Source organism: Dermacentor andersoni, chromosome 4, assembly GCF_023375885.2.
Source record: "Dermacentor andersoni chromosome 4, qqDerAnde1_hic_scaffold, whole genome shotgun sequence".
Taxonomy (NCBI): Eukaryota; Metazoa; Arthropoda; class Arachnida; order Ixodida; family Ixodidae; genus Dermacentor; species Dermacentor andersoni.
Genome location: NC_092817.1, coordinates 17,112,730 through 17,134,785, shown reverse-complemented (window position 1 = coordinate 17,134,785; position 22,056 = coordinate 17,112,730). Strand labels below are relative to the sequence as shown.

The 22,056-nt window shown below is 43.3% G+C and overlaps 1 protein-coding gene across 1 annotated transcript in view; it reads left to right on the top strand.

Moving 5' to 3' along the window:
- The window catches only part of LOC126535794 (uncharacterized), a 35,089-nt gene that overhangs the window by 1,587 nt on the left and 11,446 nt on the right, over positions 1-22,056 (top strand). The window contains exons 3-14 of the mRNA XM_055073435.1: positions 72-242; positions 1,418-1,656; positions 3,204-3,308; positions 6,202-6,315; positions 7,581-7,640; positions 7,714-7,843; positions 9,725-9,939; positions 13,612-13,800; positions 18,652-18,707; positions 19,943-20,111; positions 20,329-20,439; positions 21,023-21,166. Coding sequence (XP_054929410.1) covers positions 72-242; positions 1,418-1,656; positions 3,204-3,308; positions 6,202-6,315; positions 7,581-7,640; positions 7,714-7,843; positions 9,725-9,939; positions 13,612-13,800; positions 18,652-18,707; positions 19,943-20,111; positions 20,329-20,439; positions 21,023-21,166 — 1,703 coding nt within the window. The remainder of the gene's footprint in view (positions 1-71; positions 243-1,417; positions 1,657-3,203; positions 3,309-6,201; positions 6,316-7,580; positions 7,641-7,713; positions 7,844-9,724; positions 9,940-13,611; positions 13,801-18,651; positions 18,708-19,942; positions 20,112-20,328; positions 20,440-21,022; positions 21,167-22,056) is intronic.

The window sequence follows — 22,056 nt, the reverse complement described above, 5'->3', positions numbered from 1 at the left end:
AAGTGAAAATGAATGTGTCGCTGTGTGGTGTAACTGACATCATCTCTCCCATTATTGTTCACTATTTCCAGATTTGGAAAATAGGCTTCATGAAGCCGAACACTATAAAAAGAAGTTTGAGTTTGTGAGAGCAGACTGTGCAAACAAAATAAAACAGCTTGAGAAAGAACTGCAGCTGAAATCAGACAGAATCCTGCAGCTGCAGTCAGCACTGTCAACGCAAGCAGTTGTTCATGTTACAGGTACTGCCGATACTTATTTTTCTTGTGTTCTTTGCTGCACGAGTATAGCACAAAATTCACCCCAGTTTGCCTACATCCATTGCTTTAAAGTGGAAAGTAAACCAATTTAAGCTTGCAACTTGGGCAATAATAATGGAGTGTGCCTAAATTAATTTGTGAACTGATGTGCCAGACATGTAGTCACACACTATTTGCAGCTTATATCAGGAACCTTGAAAACTCCTAACCTAACCTCTCCGTGTTTCTGTGCAGTTGACAGAGATATTTATTGTTAAATTGTGATAATTAAAACTAGGACAATGCAAACTTCTGCTCGTCTCAAATGTTTCATTGGTCAACTATGTTGTTGATGGATATTAAAGCAGCCTAAATCAAACAAGAGGTTCATTTAATACATACTTTTAGAATTCTCAGGACAGAAAAATATGGCCAGAAATAGCTGATGAGAGGATATATACGAGGCATGGGTGCATAAAGTAGGTGCACTTTCATTGTGCCTGCTGCTGTGTGTATTCATGTACAATACTACCAGATGGCACTGCTGGCCCAGTTGTGTATTCTGGATCATATGCAATTTTTTGCACAGCTATTCTGATCGCATATCTGCAATGAATGTGACTGGGTAGGTTTTATTTGATGCAATAACACATACCTGTGTCTCTAAACTTAACTTATCTATATTTGAATGATTCAGACTTTCGATAAAGCCCACCTGTGGCAGCTCAGTGGCAGTGGCATTCTGCTGCTGAACGCGAAGTCGCATTTCAATTCCTTTCTGCGATAACCTAATTCTGCAGTTGCCACAGCCAGAAATTGCCTACTGCAGCCAATTGTAGCCAGCCAACTGCAGAATGCAAGAATACTTGTACCACATTAAAGAACCCCCGATAGATAAATTATACAGTCCTCGTAGTATAGCTTTGGGATGTTAAACCCCACAATTTAATTATTTTCATTTTAAATTCTCCTAATTAAAGAAAATTTGGGCACCTTTGCAGTTTCGGTCAACATGAGTGCATGGCGTTACGCTGAATGTGTCACTGTGCCGATGTATTGAGTAGTAAGTGTAATAACCCTACTTTATTGTTACTGATAGTTGGGTTAAAGCCTTGTTGAGTAATGTGCAGCATGATTATGAGATGTGCTCACCTTTTTCATGTTGTGTTTTCTCATAGATGCTGCAAAAGTACCTGCGTCCTATCGAACTCAAGGCATTGAACTAACCTCGTTACTGCCGAGGCAGCATGGACCGGCTGGCCGGAAACCACGGCCCCAAACAGCCGTACGAGATGCCCAAGAAATTGACATTATTCGGATGGCTGATACAAGAATTCACCAGCTACAATATGAACGAAGAGATCTCAAGGAATCACTATATCAGTCAAGAGTTTCTGCAGACTTGCTACAGCAACGAGTGAGGACTCGTGGAATGCAACACACAAACATGCATTGTACTCCCACATGTGCCACATACATATTCACACATAGTGTTTTTCCTACCTTCATCAAATTCAAACAAATTAAAGTAATATAAATCACAGTGACTCTTTGTTTACGATATCAATGTCCGAGTTGGTAGCCTCTAGATAAGAAGTGGTCTGTCACAGTTATTTGCTCTAGTTGACATTTAAATTAGTGGTTTTAAATGGCTAATGCATTGAAACAGTTGTAAGCCCATTCCTGACATTCTTTAGCCAGACGATGATATCTTATGACATATTCTTGGACGATCACTTTCAGAAATAGTTTACCTTCAGCGAGATTTTGTGAGAATCGGCTCTGGATGCATGTGCACTAGGTTCGGGCAAACACTAGAAAGAAGCTCTCGTGGTATGAGTCTCGCGAAATCTCACTGAAGTGAAGCTATTGCTGAAAATGATCACCCGAGAATACTGCCCCTTGATTGCAAAAGCTCTTGTGGGAGCTATGTGAGTAATTATCCTTGCTGAAATCAAAACTGACTTCGAAAAAAAGAGTCTGCAACATCAATCTCGCTGCCCCTACCTTTCATTAGGCTGCCATAATCACCACATTAACATTGCCGCTGCAAGCTGGTGCTTTGTGGCTGGCCCACGTTAGGTTTATCATTACTGTCTTTCTTGACAAGGAAACAACCTAGCATCTGTTGACAATCAAAAATTCGTAACAACCAGAAACCTTACCGCTGTGCTCAAGCAGTGCATGAGAAAATTATCAAGAGAATAGGCTGGTGGGCTAGTTGGTACTGCATAGAATGGAGCAAAACGCAGAAAAGCACGTAGGACAACAGAAAGGAATTAAGCGCTGTGTCTTCGTTCCCTTCTGTTGTTCTACGTGCTTCTTTGCACTTTGCCTCAAGTTACAAAATTATCACTTGGATTTGGTGCTACATAGGCATCAAGACACTGTGCTGCCACTCAAAGCAAAAAGGTATTGATAGCTCACAGCACTGTGCCAGCGATAATGGTACTTATTTCATACAATCTCCTTGCGCTATGTACAAAATCGACATCAACGGGGACATTACACAAGAAGAAAGCACGAACAGCCACCAACTAACCCCTTTCATCACCCTTTTAAGTTTACTGCATACTAATTCATTTACCTCTCTAAACATTTATTCAATCTAATGGGAATAAAGAGCCAGGTACCTGAATGTTACATTGCACGCATAGGCCTGGAGGCAAAGATGGCAGCCCACTTCAATACTTTTTGTAACCTTGAGGTGTTGCAGAAGAACCCAGCCCCCTTTAAAAAAAGTACGTATTCAAGGTTGTGATGTAAAACCATGTGGCAAGGTGAAGTCATGGCACAGAAAATATTTATCAATTTCGACCAGTAAAACATCAATTTCATCCACCTACTAGTGGGCGACAAAATTTATAATTGCTGTTTAAACAGGAAGTGATGCGCAGCTCATACAATAATTTACTTGGGAGCTGAAGCCAGCTTTGTGTATGTGCAATATATCCTTGGTTACAGATTGAAGCACGAGATGCTGAAATTGAGCGCCTCACAAGGACCCTGAGGGAGGGCCTTCCACACACTGCGTTGCAAAACGGATGCAGCTGCGGCCAAAAATTGCAGGTGACATTGGGTGCAATATTTCTAATGTACTACTCTTAGTCAAGATTTTGATAGAAGCTTGTCTGGTCGGGTAGCTTGTTAGAAAAAGTTAAAAATTAAGGTAATTGATCAAGTAAATTACTGACATTTCAGAATCCACGTGAGTACCTTGTTCAAAGTGCAGCAAGGTACAATGCCGCAGTCAGTTTATTTATTTGATTACAGGCCCTGACATTACATAGGAGGGAAATGAAAACAGGATTGAAAAGCATAAAATATGTACACAATAACTTCAATGTGGATACTATACAAGGTGTCCCACGTAACTTTAGCCGAACTTTAAAAATATGCAAATGCCACGTAGCTGGAAAGAACCAAGGTAATGTTGTTTGCCGTCGCTTGGAGATACTCAAATTATTTTTTGCATTCTGCCTAATTACATAATTAGTCTTAATTAATGAATAAACTTCTCAAATATTATAATGATATTAAGAGTGTCCATCAGGAAATTGTAGAGCAATGTAAAAACTTTCGATACAGCGTTCTGTTGCTCAATACAAGTTATAAAGGTGCTTTTGCAAGCATGAAAGAAGCCTACAAATACATGCAAAATTGCTGCGCGACTGGCCACGCTCAAGGCTCTTTGTGTGTATTCGTGGGCTTCTTTCGTGCGCGGAAAAACATTTTTATGTAGTACGTATTGAACAGCAGAAAGCTGTATCACGAGTTCATGTTACTCTATAATTTTCTCATTGGCACTTTGTGCAAGTGAGAAATGTGCACTTTGTGCAAGTGCGCCTAGGTATATGTGTCTATGCTGTGATGTCGCTCATAGTGACACCTGACTTCAAGCATTATTCAAGGCAACATCTGTTATTTGTGTAATCTGTTGCTTCAACAGAAAAATTAGAGGTTAAAGAAATAATAAAACACATAAACCAAATGTCCGCATGTTTTTGTTTTACTTTGCACTGCAGCGAGAGAGATGTACTTCCGTTTCGTCTGCTTATTCCCAGGTCGTGCAGCTACGTGCAGACACAAACTATGACATTTTCTACCGTGTTCGAGCGCGCGATCGTGCTCTGTGATTCTCTTGTGTCTGCCTCAGCTCTGACTTATACTGCGAGTCGGGTTGTACTGCACAGAGCACAAGATTGTGCGCTGCGTGAAACGAGACAAACGCAACAGCTCGTGCACAACAACGTCAGCGGAAGTGCACTGCGCAGCAAGAAAGCAAGAAAAAAAAAAATTGAAGGCGGAGCCTGTGACATATGCATCACGTGATCCTCAAGCTCCAGTATGGGAGAACGCAGGAAGGCTTGCGGAGGCTAGATGGGGCAAGTGGTGAGAGTTTCTCTCTTGGCAGTGGCGCTCGCCTCCTGAAATCAAGGGTTCATGGTACTGAAATATTTCCATCTCGGCTAGTAATGAATCTATTTGAAAAATTCTTGCGGCAGAATGCTCCCTAGAGGGCACATACAGTAACAACTTCAAGCGTATAACCGAAATTTGCTATGTGGCCTCGTGAGGGGCTCTTTAAAGTTGGGCTAAAGTTACATGAGACGCCCTATATAGTTGGCCATTGGAAAAAACAACTACATATAGTAAAATCATAGTTATTAAACATCTTTTGTAAAACATTTTTTTGTAGTGCTGAGTGAAACATGGATGGCTGCATTAGCATGTCAATAAAGTGTGGCAACAGATAATTATTCAATTCAGTGATTAATAGCACCAGAGGTGAAGTTTGGTAAGACATAGCATGTGAGGTATTGAGGGAAAAAAACTTTCACATGATACTTCTGTCTTTGTTGATAGTGCTAGCTGTTGCCTGTAGTAATGATTTGAGCATAAATCTCTTTTTTTTTTTTTTCACAATAACTGATGAGTTGCCTCAGTTGATGATGTGATTACACTTGTTCACATTCTCTAGAAGTGCATTGTACACGTTGATTAACTTGACATCATGTTTGGGCTTGTTAATAAGTAATGTGAATTTCTTGACATCTTCACTGTAACAGAAGTAGCAGCCCTTGCAAAGTATTGTGTAAACTACTGCGCTTTTAGGATGAACTGTGTCCATGGCTCACATTCACAGAACTTGTCTTACGTACATGCTAATGAAGATTGGCCTTCACTGTGGTGATTGTTTAGCTTTGATGCAAATTGCCGTAGTGAGTAGTGAGTGCCCAAGTATTGTTACATGAGAGGAACTGACTATAGTCAGGGGACCCTTCACTATAGCCAAACGCTGTGGTGATGGGGTAACAGCAGCCATTGCCGAACCTGTGTAATAACTGATCTTTATGTGTGGTTTCATGGCAGTGTGCAGAATCGTTGGGCTCACGATTGTGGGGTCCTGGGATTGAATCGCTTCGTGGTAATTTTTAAAAATTTTTACGTTGCTGTAGTACTATTTTCCTTGACTTGTTCTCTTGTCCCATGCTTCACCACCATGCCTTACACGGAGGCCTCCTGCCAAGGGGTACACCGTGACCAATTGTGCAGCCTGGTGGGCGCCTTAGGCAGATACAGCTTTAGCGACTGCAGACCAATGAATAATGATGCATATATGCGTTGTTACTGTGCACCCCACTGAAATGGGCCCAACCACTGAATAGCGAAACTGTGCACATAACATGCGATGGAATAAATAGGGGCCCCCTCACCTTTATAACTATGCAGTGAGGGGGCCCGTTATAATAGTGTATAGGCTAGTATGACAGGCCCCGTCACCACATCCAACATGAAAACATTAAGGTGGAATGCCTCCTGTAGATAACAGGGCAAGAGGAAACAAGATAGTACTTAATCAGTGGAAGTATCGTGGCTTACTCTTTGCAGCATACATCAGCAAATGTTTATCATTTTCCTTTCCCAGAAGTTAGGATGTATAGCGATCCTTTCTGTGCAGGTGCAGCTTCAAGCTAATGAAGAGGGAAAGGGTGCCTCTACAAACCCACGCTCCAATGAGCCCCAGAAGCCAGCCTCTGGCAAACAACCGGTGAAGCAAGTTCGCAAAGTTAATGTGAGTCATTTGTGATATTTATTTCTTGATTGCATAAAGGTCAGTGCAAAATTTGCAGGTTGCCCACTCCTCAGTATTATTTAGTACATATTCCAAAAGAATGCGGCGGCAGCCTTAACTGTTTAGTGTTGTAATCAGTTGAAACATTTGTTTAATTTATTGCCAGGATGTTAACAATTGAGTGTTCGCTGCTCTACTTACATGCCTCCAAACTTGGTAAAGAACCGAGACGGACCACGAGAAGCTCTTGCCCGTACATTATTTCTACAGTACAAGAGACCACGAAGAGAGATGCAGAAATGACCAAACAATGCATTTCTGTCTCTTCATTACGCTTGTCTTCTGTACTTTAGAAATAATGAACCATTATCAACTTGACCAATTTACCATTCTCCTAAACTTGCTTGTGTGATTTTTTGCGCCAGGCCATAATTAGTGTTAGTGGCACCTGGGTATGCCAGCCTTACCCTTATCAGTGTGTAGGGATATGACTCACTGCAATATCATTACAAGCATATTCCACTATAAAATTATAAGGCTGCTGCATGTAGTTAATACCCTTTTGCTCCTCTGTGGTGCCTCTTCAAATATCATGTGGCCAAAAGTGTGGATTTCTTAAATTCAGATGTGTAGCTCAGAGCTCCAAAACCTGATAGGCAAAACCTACGATCACTTTTATTTCTTCTCCCCCAATTTTCTCCCCCTCATTGCTTAATGTGTTACTAACGTGCTTGCATGAATATAATGCAAGTTCTTTACGTACTGCACATGAACTGCAAAAAACAAGGGCAGAAGGAGGGCACAACACATGTGCCAGCTTTAAAAACAACAACAAAGTTAGTGCATGTGTTGTACCTTCCGTCTGTCGTTTTTTATTGCACTTCACTTGCTGTACGTCGTACCAACAAGGCCAAATTTCTACGCTTCTTTACATATTTACCACCTTAAAAAACACATTAGGTTATGCACAGACATGCTTCAAACAGACTTTCTATCCTCCTAAATTTCATGCCTCAGCATCAGATAAGCTCAGCCATGAGGCAGATAAGTTTTGCCAGAAATCTGACCTCCGAATGTTCTGGATAGAGTATAAATAAATTTTCAAGACTTTGGAGTCGCTGTGCTGAGACCTGGTGCATCCAGAGCATAGCTCGGTGTATGCATACAGTTTCTTCCTTTTACATGCGTCTGTGCCCATGATGATCCACTTGTTCTATTTACTTATTGTTTTCTTTCTTGTGTGCTTCCATGCATAAATTGCACAGTTTGGACACCTGCATCGGAAAACAGACCCACGGACAAGAGACCCCAAGTCAGCAAAAAGTGTGAGTGATTGTCTCTTTTTTGAAATGTATTGTATCAAAGTGTAATGAAACATGATTGATTTTACTTCTGCAGAAGCGTCCGACAAGTGCCACTAGGCACACTGACCAACAGTCAAAAGGTGACACGCTTGAGGAGCAGATACAAGCGCTGGAAAAAGAAAAAAGAAAGCTGCAGGAACGAGTGAAAGAACTGGCTAGTAATGGTTAGTACTACAAGTTCCTAGTACAGTCGACTCCGTTAATTTGGCCCTGATAGGGCCGACAAAATTTGCCGAAAACACCAAGACTCGCGGATTTATTTGGCAGCATTTGCCTCGATCCTGAATGTCTACAAATCGAAATCGTATCCACTTTTTTGTGGGTTGGAAGCAGAAAACTAACATAAAAATGACATAAGAGGCTCTAAACAAATAAGATATCTAACGCACACCCACTTTAAAGCAAGAAAAACATGGCATGCCTCCAATTTTGGCAATAGGAAAATAGACAAAACCAGCAAACTTTACCTACACGGAATCGAAACTTATTTAGAAATTCGTGATCACTCTCAGACAACACTTCATAACTGTCTATGAAGAACCACAACATGTCACCTTCCGTATGGTCGATTGCACATTTATTATTCTACATTTATCAGATGACTCCGCAACATCACAAATGGGGCAGTGGCCCACGCCTTGACTAATCACTTCACCAGTTCGTCCTGCGACGCATGCTATGCTCCGGAATGCAAAGAACATGTGAAGCAATTTGTTGCCGATAGTTTAACATGTAAAATAACTTCATGTTTGAACGCACTTTTGTTATCAGACTGAAAGCAGCACATTGTCGCTGTAATACTATGCGAGAACTCGTTCTGTTGGCATCCATTGTGGTCATTTTGTGATGGCAATGGCGCTGGCTAGACTGGCTCTTACGGTAGGCTGCTGTAAACGCAGTTTTGGTTTTAGTTTTGAATCAAATTGCACAGCCCAGGTAATTTTCAGATGAATGTTCTTGGAAAAAAAGGTGAGCGTTACAATCGGGTAAATACTGTAATAATTCACTGTGAACTACCGCTTTCCTTTCAAAATCTTAATGGGGCAGGCTGAAAATAGCTTTTCAATGGGAGAAGATGTTTGTTCAATGCATTCACTGTACCCTACATGTCGCCAAGACAAACACTGCTGCTGTTGGAGTCATCACAGCGGCCACCACAGGGGTTGGGCACATGGGGGATGACTAGCCAAGTTCAAATTATCCAGTGAGGTCTAATTTCAGAATCAAAATACATAACAAAAGTTTGGTCCCATAGGAATGTATGGATACCAGCTAGGACCTTTAATTTGAATTGAAATAACCAAAAAATTTCATTTACGGAAGTCTACTGTACTCCCCAACCAGCAATCAAGAACACTTAATTATTTATAAGGCAACTTAATTAGTACTTGTGATGCATGTCAGTATTCCTTTGCACATTTGTGTATGTTTTGATGTTACCGCTTTACCATTCCTAATGTTGGCTGTGTTTTGATGCTTTTTTAATTACTTATACAGCAGCATCACAAAACATTGAGGTATGGCAGACGCATAATAATTTGAATGCAGATAGTTACATAACAATGCCACTTAACCTAATCTCGATGTTTTGTTCAACCTGCTATGTTTTCAAGACGTCTTGAAGATGCCAAATTTGGATGTGAATTTATGGATGTAAATTTATGGATGAATTGGCGAATTTGGATGTGAAATGATGGATGTGAATTTTATGGCTTCCGAGGAGCAGAGAAACATGGCCTTAAATGACTGACTGAGGAACACTCATAATGCACAAATAGTCAACAGCAAATAGATAGCTAAAATAGACAGACTATTATTGCACCTGCATCTACATATCTGTTTGTGTACCTTTTCTGGCTTTCTGTCTGTTCAAACAACTCGGTGTGTACACCTGTTGGCTGCAATAAGCCATAATTATGTTTTGCGCCATGCTTTATTCAATTTCGGTTAGCTCAAACATCTGACAAGTCAAACAGAAATCTGTGGTTCCTAGATGTTTGAAATAAGCTGACTGCATACTTGCTGGCCTGTTGGTGTTCTTGCAGAGCGACAGCTTCTCCTTGAGATACAGGGTCTGCTGGCCAACAAGGGACAGTCAGCTGCCTCAGACAGCAGTGCAGAATTGCATGCTTTGCAGAGGGAGAGAGACCACTACAAGGATGAACTGATGCGGTTACATCAGGTGCTCAAGTCTGGAAATGCACGACACAAACTCCCATCACCAAATGGTAGCGAAAGTGGAAACCAGACCGATTCCAAGGTGTGACCATGCAGATTAGTGACTTGAAAGCATGCATTAAGCAGTGAAGTTTAGATTCTGAAATTACATAAACAGCTGAAGTGACAATGCCAAAGCTGACTGTGAAGGTGTTTTCACTTACATCATATTGAGCAGCATGTGTTGGCATTTGGCGTCGCAGAAGCGGTGACAAGCTCAAAGCACGAGTAAAATTATGACTTTCTATGTGACTAGAAGTCTATATATATACATGAGCTGGCTTAGTCTTCAGGTCAAAAGGCCTTTGAAGTACTGGATAGATGGTAGTAACGTACATGTGGACACTTCACTCTATTGCATCCCATGACATCCGTCTTCCTTGAACAACAATGAGGTAATGATGGGGACTAATTTGCCATGGTCATGGTGGCTATAATGGGACATTACAACAGCGTCCTATGGCTGGCACCGTCACAACATTGTAACTCGAAGCTAATGTGCACTTACTACAGTTAAATCTCGATGCAACGAACTTCAATATAACAAAGTCTTAACTTTTCATAACCTCTTGTCTATAGACCTTTTCATCGGGCGAGGAGGATAGGGCGCGCGGAAAGCCTTTCCTCCTCTCTGGCTTGGACGATCCGGCGCGGCGCTGCTTGAAAGTATTGCTGTCGTGTGCTGCGGAACGATTTCGAGATGTTTTAGATCATACTTTGTGAAATTTACGCCATGTCCGTTCATATAAGGTCGTCAGGGCAGCCTTTCGGTGCATCGGTAACTACAGTAGGCGGAAATATCTTTTGGGGGCGCAAAAATGTGACGCGCTTTATCAGCCGCGGTGTACGCACATTATCATTCGAGGTGTGCGTACGTGTTTTGAAATATTTTGCTTTTATTGGTTTTAATTCAAAGAAAACCGGTGTCTCTGTATTAGCAGCACGAAATGGTAAATCTGCTCATTATCTGATTGCTTGGCGTAGGGAGTAAAACATAAAGCGTAAGAGCGCATGCTCGTGCACGGCTCGTGCACCACGAAACATCTAAGCGGCAGGCGCTATCAAATATTTGTGATGCACTGGCATCGTTCTCGCGCATTTCAAGTCTAGTAGGCTTCAAATTACCATATGCATATGCTAGCCTTCCTGCATGAGGCCGATGGCGCTGCTCAACACAGCGATCACTGCGGTTGGTGAACCAGCACGATACATATATAAGCTGTGCGCTTTGGCATTGCCTTTTTGGCCTGTATACAGCCATAATATATGAAAGAGATCGCATAAAAAGAATGCGATGCCTATTTTTGAGGACAAAATTTCCGTAATAAGTATGAGTGCGTCGTTGAGAACGGAACGAACACAACCTAAAAAACAAAATTCGGTTATCATCCTCTTTCTCGAAAAAGCAAAAGGAAACGGGCTAACGCCGCAATACGACCTCGCATAGTCACGCCGCACAACGTTTATGAACATATAACCGCTGATGCTGTAAGCTTGGACCATGCGGTATATAGAGCAAAAATATCTGTAATCCAGCACCTAGCCACTGCTTAAGACACTCACGCAGTTCGTAAACGGTCGCTTTGCTGGACAAGCTTAATTCAGACGGTAAGGTATGCTGCTATTACTGGCCAAAACAATTTTATTCAGGGGCGGAAATCTCATCCATCGAACCAAGTAGTCACGCAATGTAACCTGCAGCGAACAGTTCGAACGCTTGTCAAAGTATAACATCAGAGCTCCTATCGTAGCAGAACGGTACCCACGCTGTTACGATCGTCGAGTATGTTTCATGGCTCCTAAACCGCAGCTTAGAAATAGAGGGTAATACTTCAATAAGGTCACGTTAGTGATTGGAACATTCAGAAATACACAATTGATCTCCAAGGCTGATCGTAGGCACAAATATGCGCGCACACATCGCACTGCGTGTTCTGTCCACCTCAACGCCAGCAGAAATTCCGGCCATGGCGCCTTAAACCACTTCGGCACGTCTCACAGAAGCGTTTACCACGTAGAAGACGCACGTAATACTAAACAGACCACACGACCGCGAAAACAAACGCCAGAACCTACCGCCGAGCGTATACCTGCCATGCAAAAGACCGCTTTCACCCAAGCCAGTATGGCGCTGCTCATAGGCGGCGCCACTGCGTTCAGAATATGGCAGCGCCTATGAAAAAACGGTCTATAGGGCACCATGTATTTATAACCTCAATATAATGAAGTATGTTCGTATGCGATTTCAATGTAATGAAATTTCACTTACGCCGCAAAGGAATGCCGAGACAATAAATGGAAAATTCCGTGGACGCAGATGGGCAAATGGTTGAATTACAAGTGGCTGCTTGCAAACGCACCTCTCAAATCGTGTGGTGCGACAAGAGCGCCGAAGTGGAGCCACATCTTGTTCCGTATAAAGTGTAATAAGATCCTATTGTAGCCCGCTCACTTTGTGCTTTAGGTGCGAGTGAAAGTGTGCGAGAGTGATACAAGAAATAAGGCGGCTTCATGAGTGCTGCCTTCCCATGAGAGCAAAGGGAATGAAGGGGAGGGGAGCTCGCTCGCGGTAACACATTTAAGCGTGCGCGAAGGACGGGGGTAGGAGAGGGAGAGGGTAAGTTGACGTGCATCCCGATTTCTGGTGCGCATCTCGGCCGTGCCATGCACAACTGAGCGCATACGCAGCCATGCAGCTGCGCACCCTGCTTTATAGGTAATCTGCCGCATGTGCAAAGAGTGGGCATGCCAAGACGGCGTGGCTATGTAAGCTGTCTTCTCACGTGTTTAGTATTGGAGGTTGTGTAATCTTGAGTTTTGGTGACCTGTTGGAGTGAGAGGCAGACGAAGGTTTCGCTCCCTGCTGCCGGCACTTTTCCTGATAGCGTTGTCCCAGTGCAGGTGACGCTATCAGCCGTGGGGGTGGAATGCACGTGAAAGTGTGGCTGCTTCGCTTAATTCCTACCGCCGATGTGAAAATATCGTCAACGTGGCATGAAACCGTATCATTCCTCGCCGACTCCCAAATTCATCAAAATTAATTGTTTTTTCATTCAAATTTGCTTTTTTCGATTGCCCGATAATTCAGAAAATTCTGTGGCTCCTTTCCATATAAAAAAAATCTATTGGCAACTGTACTGTTTGCATAAAAGGTTGATTTTCAATACAACAAAATTTCGATATAACAAAGCAAATTGTCGATTTTATCTACTTCGTTATATCGAGGTTTAACTGTATATTCAAGCGTGCTCACATCATGAAGCTTAAAGTGGAGAACAAAGCCCTTCACACACCTGCAGTGCCAACTTCTGCCAGTATCTGAGCACTAGTGTCATCTCTTGTCATGGCTGCACAATCGCAATGAGTTGATTCCCACTATTGCATGATTGTCATGCAGGGAAAACTAACTACAGGGGATGCAGAAGAGCCCCACAAGTGCTCTTGCTCCTCAGCATGGCGGCTTCTTAACCTTTGCTGTTAAGGTTAAGATATAACCTTGTGTGACAAACAGCGCTTTGTTGCTAATGCCTAACCAGAATGGATTTAACAAATGAAACGTCTTTCCTTCAAGGAGGCATTAAATTCAGAGCTGTGAAGCATTTCAGGAGCTGTCCTAGGCAGGGAACAGTAACTATATGTGACCAACTGTCATGTGGTACTGCTTTCTGTAGCTTAGTGTGTAGAATTATAGTGTTTATCTGATGGTTCATCGCAGAATCTGCAAGCCAGCCAGCTGTCTGCAGAAGATGAGCAGTTGTTGAGTCGGCTGGAGCTGCTCCAGAAGGAAGTTGACAAACTGACAGCCACGGTGGATAATCTGTCCAAGCAGCGTGATCACCTGCTTGTGGAGAGGGACAGTCAGGCTCGCCAACTTGCCCTGCTCACCGAAAAACTCAAGGAAAAGGTTTGGTCCTTTAAATCTAATCTCTCACATTCCCTGTGCTTTCTTGCTGTTACTGGGCCATAAGGACCATTAGCGAATAAATAAATAAATAATTCATGCAGAAACTCCTCTTGGAGTTGTCTAATTATGTGTAAGCATTGTGCAACTTGCCCATCTCCATGCAGCCCGGTGTCATTATGAATGTTATGAAACTTGATCCGACCAGTACAAACGACAGCGCTGCGTTGACGCAAACTGCTGCAAATGGCACAAGGAAACTACTGGAGATGACGTTCCAATCATTGTAAGCCAGTATCGCTCTTTAGAGCCTTATCCATCCACGTCAAACCATTACCAACTGTGCTCAACTGTACTCCGGCGGTGGCGGATGAACGACACGGCCACGAGGGCCCCATCTTGAAAGCAATCTGCCATGGGGACAGAGTGCGCCGAGTGCTGACAGCTTCGTGTGTGCTGTATTCTCATCGCTTGGTTCGCATTGAAGCGAGGGCAAACCAATTTTTGCCAACTAGAATTTGTTGCTCCGTACCGCTTCAAAGGGGTCTTTTTTTACCTAATCTGTGCCATTACTGCACCACGACATAGTTTCAGCGGTGTTAAAATTGCAAAGCTGCCATGCAAGCAATACAAAGCGTGTCACTGCTACATTCATTGGCGGCATTCATTCACGGCATTACAACCAGTGACACAGCCATTATGACAGCCAACAGAATAGAATTAATTCCTATCTTTATGCATCAACCATGAGGCATGTGTTAGCCTACATTGAGTTGGGAGGGGCTACGCTAGCTTTGTGATTGCATGATCAACACAGTAGTTTTGTGCATAGAGGGCTGATGCATAATGGGGCTTTGTAGACAAAAACGTCATCAATGTCAACATGATCTTGGATTGTAGCGCAAAGTGACACGGACAGAGACTAGAAGCAGTCATGACGAGCGCTAACTCTCAACTAAATTTTTATTGAAACTGACAACATATATATAGGTGATTGCAAGTACCACAGCATATGAACATCACAAGGTCTAAAGACATCAGTTAAACATATCAAGAGGTAGGGAAGCCGAAAAAGAAAACAACAAAAAGACACTACTTGAGATTAACACACATGCTGTGAAACACTGAAATTCGCATTCTAACAGAGACAAAGATGTGTGGCTAACGCAAGTCTCTCCTAATCTTTTGATGAGAAATGCCTCAATTATTTCCCGTGTGGTTTGGCATTTGTATCTTGAAAGAATTTTTGTGTCTTCAAGACACAGTATCTTCAAATGTCCCGCAACTTGATTTGTTGGGTATTTCAAGCTGTTAGTGCGGAAAACGATGCAAAGAAACGCCTACCGTACAGGTCTCACAAACACACCCATGCAACATCGCTTCTTTGCAGGCTGAAAAATGCTTTGGGTTTTGAATGCCAGTCGCATAGTCAGACATCAAGCCCGTCGGTTAGCGCAGCCGCACAAAGACAGCTAAGTCAACAATTATCTGCCAGTCGTAACTCACTACTTTTGACTGAGCATGTTACCCCACGATGAAACACGCCTCACAAACCCTCCGTCAGTATTCAGACAAATGTCAACAAGCAAACAATACAACATGTGAGGCGGGCATATAGTAGCAGGTGAATTTTACAAGTGCACCTTTTGGAACACTACTATAAGAGTTGCATTGCATTGCTGTTGATAGTGACGTGAACTCCCCCCTTTTCTGTGCATGCTGAAAAAAAAAAGATATTTGTTGGTAATGATAAGTGAAACAGAGTTTTCCTTTCTTTCCGCACCACATGTATATAAAATTAATTAGGAATTTTATTTTTGTTGAACGAAATCAAATTGTGTTTTGTTTTCAATAAAAAAAGGTTTTTCTTTAATAATGTTTGTTCCCTCCTCACGTACTCACACTTCAATCACTGTTCTCATAGTTGCCTTTGTTGATGTCGGTGACAATTAGTTCTGAACCGCCTTTCACCTGAAGCTTCGCGATCCATTTGAATTGACGTTGGTAGCACGATGATATCACGAAGAACAGTGGCAGCAATGCTTTGTCTGCTTCTTCAATGTGTCTTTGAAACTCGAGATTATGCAACCGCCAGTACTAAACGCTTTGGAAGACAGCACACACGATGCCATGCCATCTCGACGCGCCAGCTCTGCGCACGCAGCAGATAACCTCAAAAACAGGGTGTGGGAGCTGTGTATGCGTTCAGCCATGCTGAAAGCCATGTGCAGCCTCGACTTTGCTAGAAAAGGAGACGCCCCAGCTCGCTATGACATCCGACTTTGATGCCGTCTGCTCAGGCCCAGGTAACTGTGCATCGGTGAAGTTGTACCACATTACATCCTAAAAGAGCGAAAGACTGTGCTTAGCCAATTTCAAGAATTTTTACTGTCCCACAACTGGTCAAATACGAAAAAGTACTTTGAAATCTGTGATGTTACACCGGGCACTGGTGTTTCAGCGAAAAACTTAGTAAGGGGAACTGTGACCTTCATTTGTTGTACTAATAAATCCACTTATCTCATAATTTCAGGTTTAAAGGGACACTAAAGCGAAAGAATAAATCAGTTTAGACTAATGAAGCATTGTTTGAGAACCCTGCAGGCAGTCATTTCAAAAATATAGTTTGATTATTAGATGAGAAAATGAAGGTCCAAGTATCAGTATTTGAATCTCGCGCCGAAACCCCAGCGCCGGTACGTCAGCGTGACGTCAGGGATTCCAAAGTATGTTTTCGCATTTGGGCCACGTTGGTTGAATAAAGGTTCCCGAAACTTGCCATGTTTAATATTTGGTTCCTTTAGAACACAATGTAGTCAATCTGTACCGCTATATATAATTAGTAGACCCTAGAAGATGCCATCAAAATCCAAGACGTCACAGCCCCCAGGTGCGGGAACTTAAGTAGGCATCGCCACCCGTATTTCGTCCTTGCACTTTTTCTGGCTTACCAAACGTGTTATCGTTGTAAGAGTGGTGTTTTTGGTGTTGTAGAACAGTAATTTACTGATGCAGAAGAAACCATTTTTCACTTTAGTGTCCCTTTAATGTTCCTCTTTATAGTAATGTCCTTTTGATGGTACTTGCCAGTTTCGTGCAGTGCCACTGGGAGCATGTCATCGTTCATGTAGGCTCGCCGCTGCTGTTGTGGCATGCTGCGGTGAATCACATACAGTGGAACCCCGATTATACGACTTTCTCGGGACCGCGAAGAAGCATTGTAAAATGCGGGCGTCGTAAAATCCGAACATAAATTATGCCTATAAAAATACTACTTATTTCGCGCAACGGATTTACGAGAAATTTCAGTGTAAACTACTAACATACTCCGCAGGGCTTGGAAACCCAAATTACCAAAAAAGTAAATGCGATAAGAATTAATGCTGCAGTACAGGTACCAACGATGCTTTATTAAAACGAACCTTTACTGCCCACTGCCGCGATTCCCGCCAGCCAGCGCGAACTTTAAAAAAGGTCGGTAAGTTTCTTTTGGACCTTGTTTGATCCATGAACCAAGAGCTTTCGCTCGAATTGGGCAACGTCCGAAAGGAGGTCCTCTGCGGTGTTGCGTGAACAGATGAAGTTCCGGATGCCATCTATGTGCCGTAGCACCTCGGCGAACGTGGTAGGCACAGGCACGGCATCTATGGCGTCGTCGTCGTCCTCCTTTGATGTCGCAGCGGTGTCGGCCCTAGGCAAAACCTCCTCGATAGCATCATCCAGCGACACCTCACCGCAGATCGCAACATTGTCGTCAGCCTCCACGTACTCGGCGAAGGTCGTGGTGAGGTTTAAACCCTCGAAATCGTCATCGGCAAAGCCTGCACCGGCCTCGAGCGGCATCGAGGTTGTTGCGTCCCCAGCAGAGGAGGCAGTCTCGCTTAAAGCCACAGTGCTTGAACGAGTTAGCAATTGTGCTTCGCGATACTGCGTTCCACGAACTAGCAATAAAATGCATGGTGCCGAGCACAGTAATCTTTTTCCCGACTCGCTGCGCTCCATAGCCGCCAGCCGACGCTGTACTAACCGCTTCCGGTACCTTTGCTTGACGGACTTAATGATGCCTAAGATTCAGGTATCTTAAGGTACCGGGCAATGCTGGCTTTCGTGGCTCCATGCCGCTTTTCCGCTTCCTCGATAATATTCAGCTTATCGCGGAGTGACAGAACTGTCTGCTTTCGGGACATTGTGCGTCGCGTTGCTCCACACAACTCAAGACCTCCGCTGAACGCTGGCCGTTAAGATTACGACAAAGAACACGTGCGATAAATCTAGGCCTCTCCGCACTCCCTTGTCGGTGATCTGCTGCTGGGAAACTGGAAGTTGAGAAACGCTTCCCCAACACGACGAGAGCCGACGCCGCCGAGAAGAGAAGGAGAAAGTGATTGTGGAGAAGAAAAGGCGCTATTTCAGCACAGCAAGCGGCGCGGGCGGCTGCTGGTGGGGGAGAGAGAAACGAATGATGAGATGAGGCAAGGAAGAAAGCTGCGCCGGAGCGAACCGGTCGAGCGGTGTCAAGCGCTCCGCATGCGGAGAGATGGAGCGAGGAAAGAGATCGGCGGCACTTTTCTTTCGTTCGCCGTTCCGTCCCATGCTTCGCGAGGGTCATCGTATAACGCAGGTCAGGCGTAAAATTGCGTCGGATAACCAGGGTTTTTAATGCATTGCTTTTATGGGGACTTCGCCGGGACTGCGCTAATCCATCGTAAAACCTGGGTCGTCGCAAAACCGGAGGATGTATAACCGGGGTTCCACTGTATTTTGCTCCTAGTTTCCATGAGCAAATGATTATGTAAACTAAAGAAAACACTAAACTATATTTCGTGTTTCTGCTTTTTTCCTTTTCGTTTCTAGGATAAAGATACACAGACTGCCCACTTTACATGCCGAGCTACAGAATCGCACATTGAGTAAGTCACTGTCTATATTTGCCAGACAAGGTACAGCAGCAAATTAAGCCCAAATACTGTATCATATTTGAGTCTTTTGCTAAAAATACAAATTCACATGCAATAGTATTAGTATGCAGCATCTCTTGTTTACTTTACCACATTTGGCTTGACACAGCTACTGGCTGATAGCCAATCAAATTCAGGTCATTCGGACAGCTTATGAAGAAAGCATTGAGCCAACTTGCAAACTATGGCCTCGTATTCTCTTTGTTTGCTTCGATCAATAGAGGACAGGACAAGCGAGACATGACAGTAGAGACCGCTGTGGTGATCCCAAGTCTCTCGACTCGCGATTTTCATGTGAAAGAAAAATTTTCTCATGCAATCAAGTGCGAGCACAACATTATATTTCTTCAGCATGTCCATGTCCTAGCTTGCTTTGAGGTGAAACTCGCTCATGGCAGAAAACTTATGTAAAGGCCACGCATTGCTTGCGAGTTCCTGCAGTAGGTGAGGCCTGTTTTATACAGTATACAGTAATATCTTGCTAATTCAAACCCTAAGGGGACTGGAAACTTATATGAATAAAATGGAGTTCGATCTAAGGGGAGCCCTTTTAAATATAACGCCCGATCAGTTGTGCAGTACAGCGTGCAAAGTAACCAAAACCATCACTGGGCTCCCATTGAAAAAGTCTTATCTTCCCTCCATCAGCGTGCTAGATGTACCAGAAGAAGCCTAGGATCCCTAAGTTCTGTATAAAGTCCAAGTGCGATAAGATCACGCCTCACATGCCGTTTTCTGTGGGTGCTAGGGAAAACATGCAAAGGTGAGCCGAGAAGGATGGTGGCTTGATGTGCACTTTACTCCCGCATGCCCAATGTTGGAGAGAACATGGTGGAGCGCGCGTGCTAGGAGAGGGACATGGTGAGTGCACGGTAATGTGATCAAGTATGCGCTGGGCGCTTCTTCTTGCAAAGCCTGATGTGAAAGGAGGGCGCATGCTGCTCAGATTGCTCCGGTTTGGTCTCATCTTCCCGCACTAGTGACGCATCGAACCTTCACTTTTGGCTCAGATTTGTCCTAAAAGCGCTGCGTGGGAGTGAGAGATGTTGTTCAAATTTGCAGGAGTTTTTCTCTATTCAAATCTATAGGACATTGCCGGGACCAACAGAGCAGTTCGAATTATAGGAATTCCGCTGTAGCATGCGGGATGCTGTTTGACTTAATAAACATCATTTTAATGTTCACAGCAAACTGCAAGACAACCTAAACAGCAAGGAGAGTGATGTCGTGAGGCTCACATGCCGAGTGAGAGAGTTGGAAGCAGAAGCTGCGTCAGCAGCTGAATCCCATTCCCACCTCCTGCAAGAAAACCAGAGGCTTCATGAGAACTTAACACTTGTGGCAAAAGAGCACAAGGTCTGTATGTGGAAATCGTAAACTCTCTTTGAGGAATTTATTTGTGGTAAATGAGTGACTCCCTGTGACGCTAAAAGAAGAAAATAATAAGAAATAATTTCTGTGATATTTTTATGAGCACTTCGTACATGTCAGACACCACTGTTTTGCTTTTATGTGTAGTGTTACTTCATATAAGAGGAACACTGTTTCTGCATGTCCTTTCTTTGGCACACAGAACATGGCAGCTGACTTGGAGAATGCTGTACAACAGAAGAAAGACCTTGAACTTCAAATCCAAGAGTATGTGATTAAAGTGGCCAAAATAGAAGAGCTCCTGCGTACAAGGGTGAGTTTAGCAGAATGCCTCCATTGATGATTGAGCACTGTTTGAACTGTTAAAGATTAAGCAGCTCAGACTTGCCATGAAACATGATAACATGTACTGCATAACTGCATACAAGCCAGCTTGCAGTTCGTTAAGATTGACTGCTACCTGTGGGAATGCCCTGTTGGTGTAGCACATAGGCATAGAACGACCACTTCTGAAACGTTAAGACAGGCTCATTAATCATTAAAGACCGATTTGCTGCTCTGCAGGTAGCATTTAGACAAGGAAAGAAACAAACACAATTGCCGATTTTACACATTTATTTTTCTCAGAAGTAGAATGTACTTATGTAGGAACACGATTACACTGTCTTTGCGAAAGGCACGTGGTTGTCTTCCTATTATAAACGCATCCTATTTCTGGAAAAACAAAATGCTTACACAGCTAAGCTCCCGTGCTGTTAAACTGTCATCTTCTTTTAAATCTATTAATTCGTGTAAGATAGGCGTATGCTAGTAGTGTCAATTGGGATTATTGCATATGAACCCCTGAGCATCTGAAATGCACGAGCAGCTGCACCTTTCGCTCGTTTTCTCTGCAGGATCGAGAGAGGGAAGATCTTTTGGACCAATACCGGTCCCTTATCTCGGCCAACGCTGATCTGCGGACTCAGGCCGAGCAGAGCCAGAAAGAACAAGACAGCAGTGATGCCACACTCAACAGTTTGCGTCAGCAGCTTGCACGAGTGAGATGCTACAAACTGCAGTAGCTAATGTTTCTAATTAGGCACACTGTGGGAAATGACCAGCGTTTCTTAATCGTATGTTGCAGCTCTCGACAGTGCATTGTACCAGGAGTATCGTGTTTATTGAGGTTAAACGTGGTGCGAATCAAGTGTGCATTCTAAGGAACATGCCACAGAAGAGTTGTAGCTTTAAGCGTGTCATAGGAATTTATGAAATTTGCGCTTACTGTGGTTTTTCTATGTGGTTGCTGAAGGACTAAAATATTCGCCATTTGCAAGCTGGTAGCTTTATCGAGAACTATTTGTGGGGAAAAAATTGTGCACCGGAAGGGGACATGCTAGATAAATTTAACAGATGTGGATATATTGGGTGCCCTGTAGGTTTTTATTTATTTTTCTTAAAGTGCCCAAGAACAGCTTTACGCCTTAATATTGGTGCACTTGTATTACAAAAATATTTCCAACTTACCATCGGACCAATACTCTTTCATATAGCTAATTAAATTTCTGCCATAAGCAAATGGCTTGCTATTCTTGTTTAAAACATTGTACGTGTAATGTATATCGGAGATCCTCTACACTTAGACGGACCTGCCGTGGTTGCTTAGTGGCTATGGTGTTAGGCTGCTAAGCACGAGGTCGCAAGATCAAGCCACGGCGGCTGCATTTCGAGGAGGGCTAAATGGGAAAACACCTGTGTACATAGATTTAGGTGCACTTTAAAGAACCCCAGGCGGTCCAAATTTCCAGTCCCCTACTACAGCGTGCAGATCATGGTTTTGGCACACAATACACCATTATTTAATTTAATTAATTACACTTAGACGCAACCATTGGAAGTACATTTCTAAGTTCTGATGTGCTCAAGGCTAGTAGCGCCGCTCAGGACG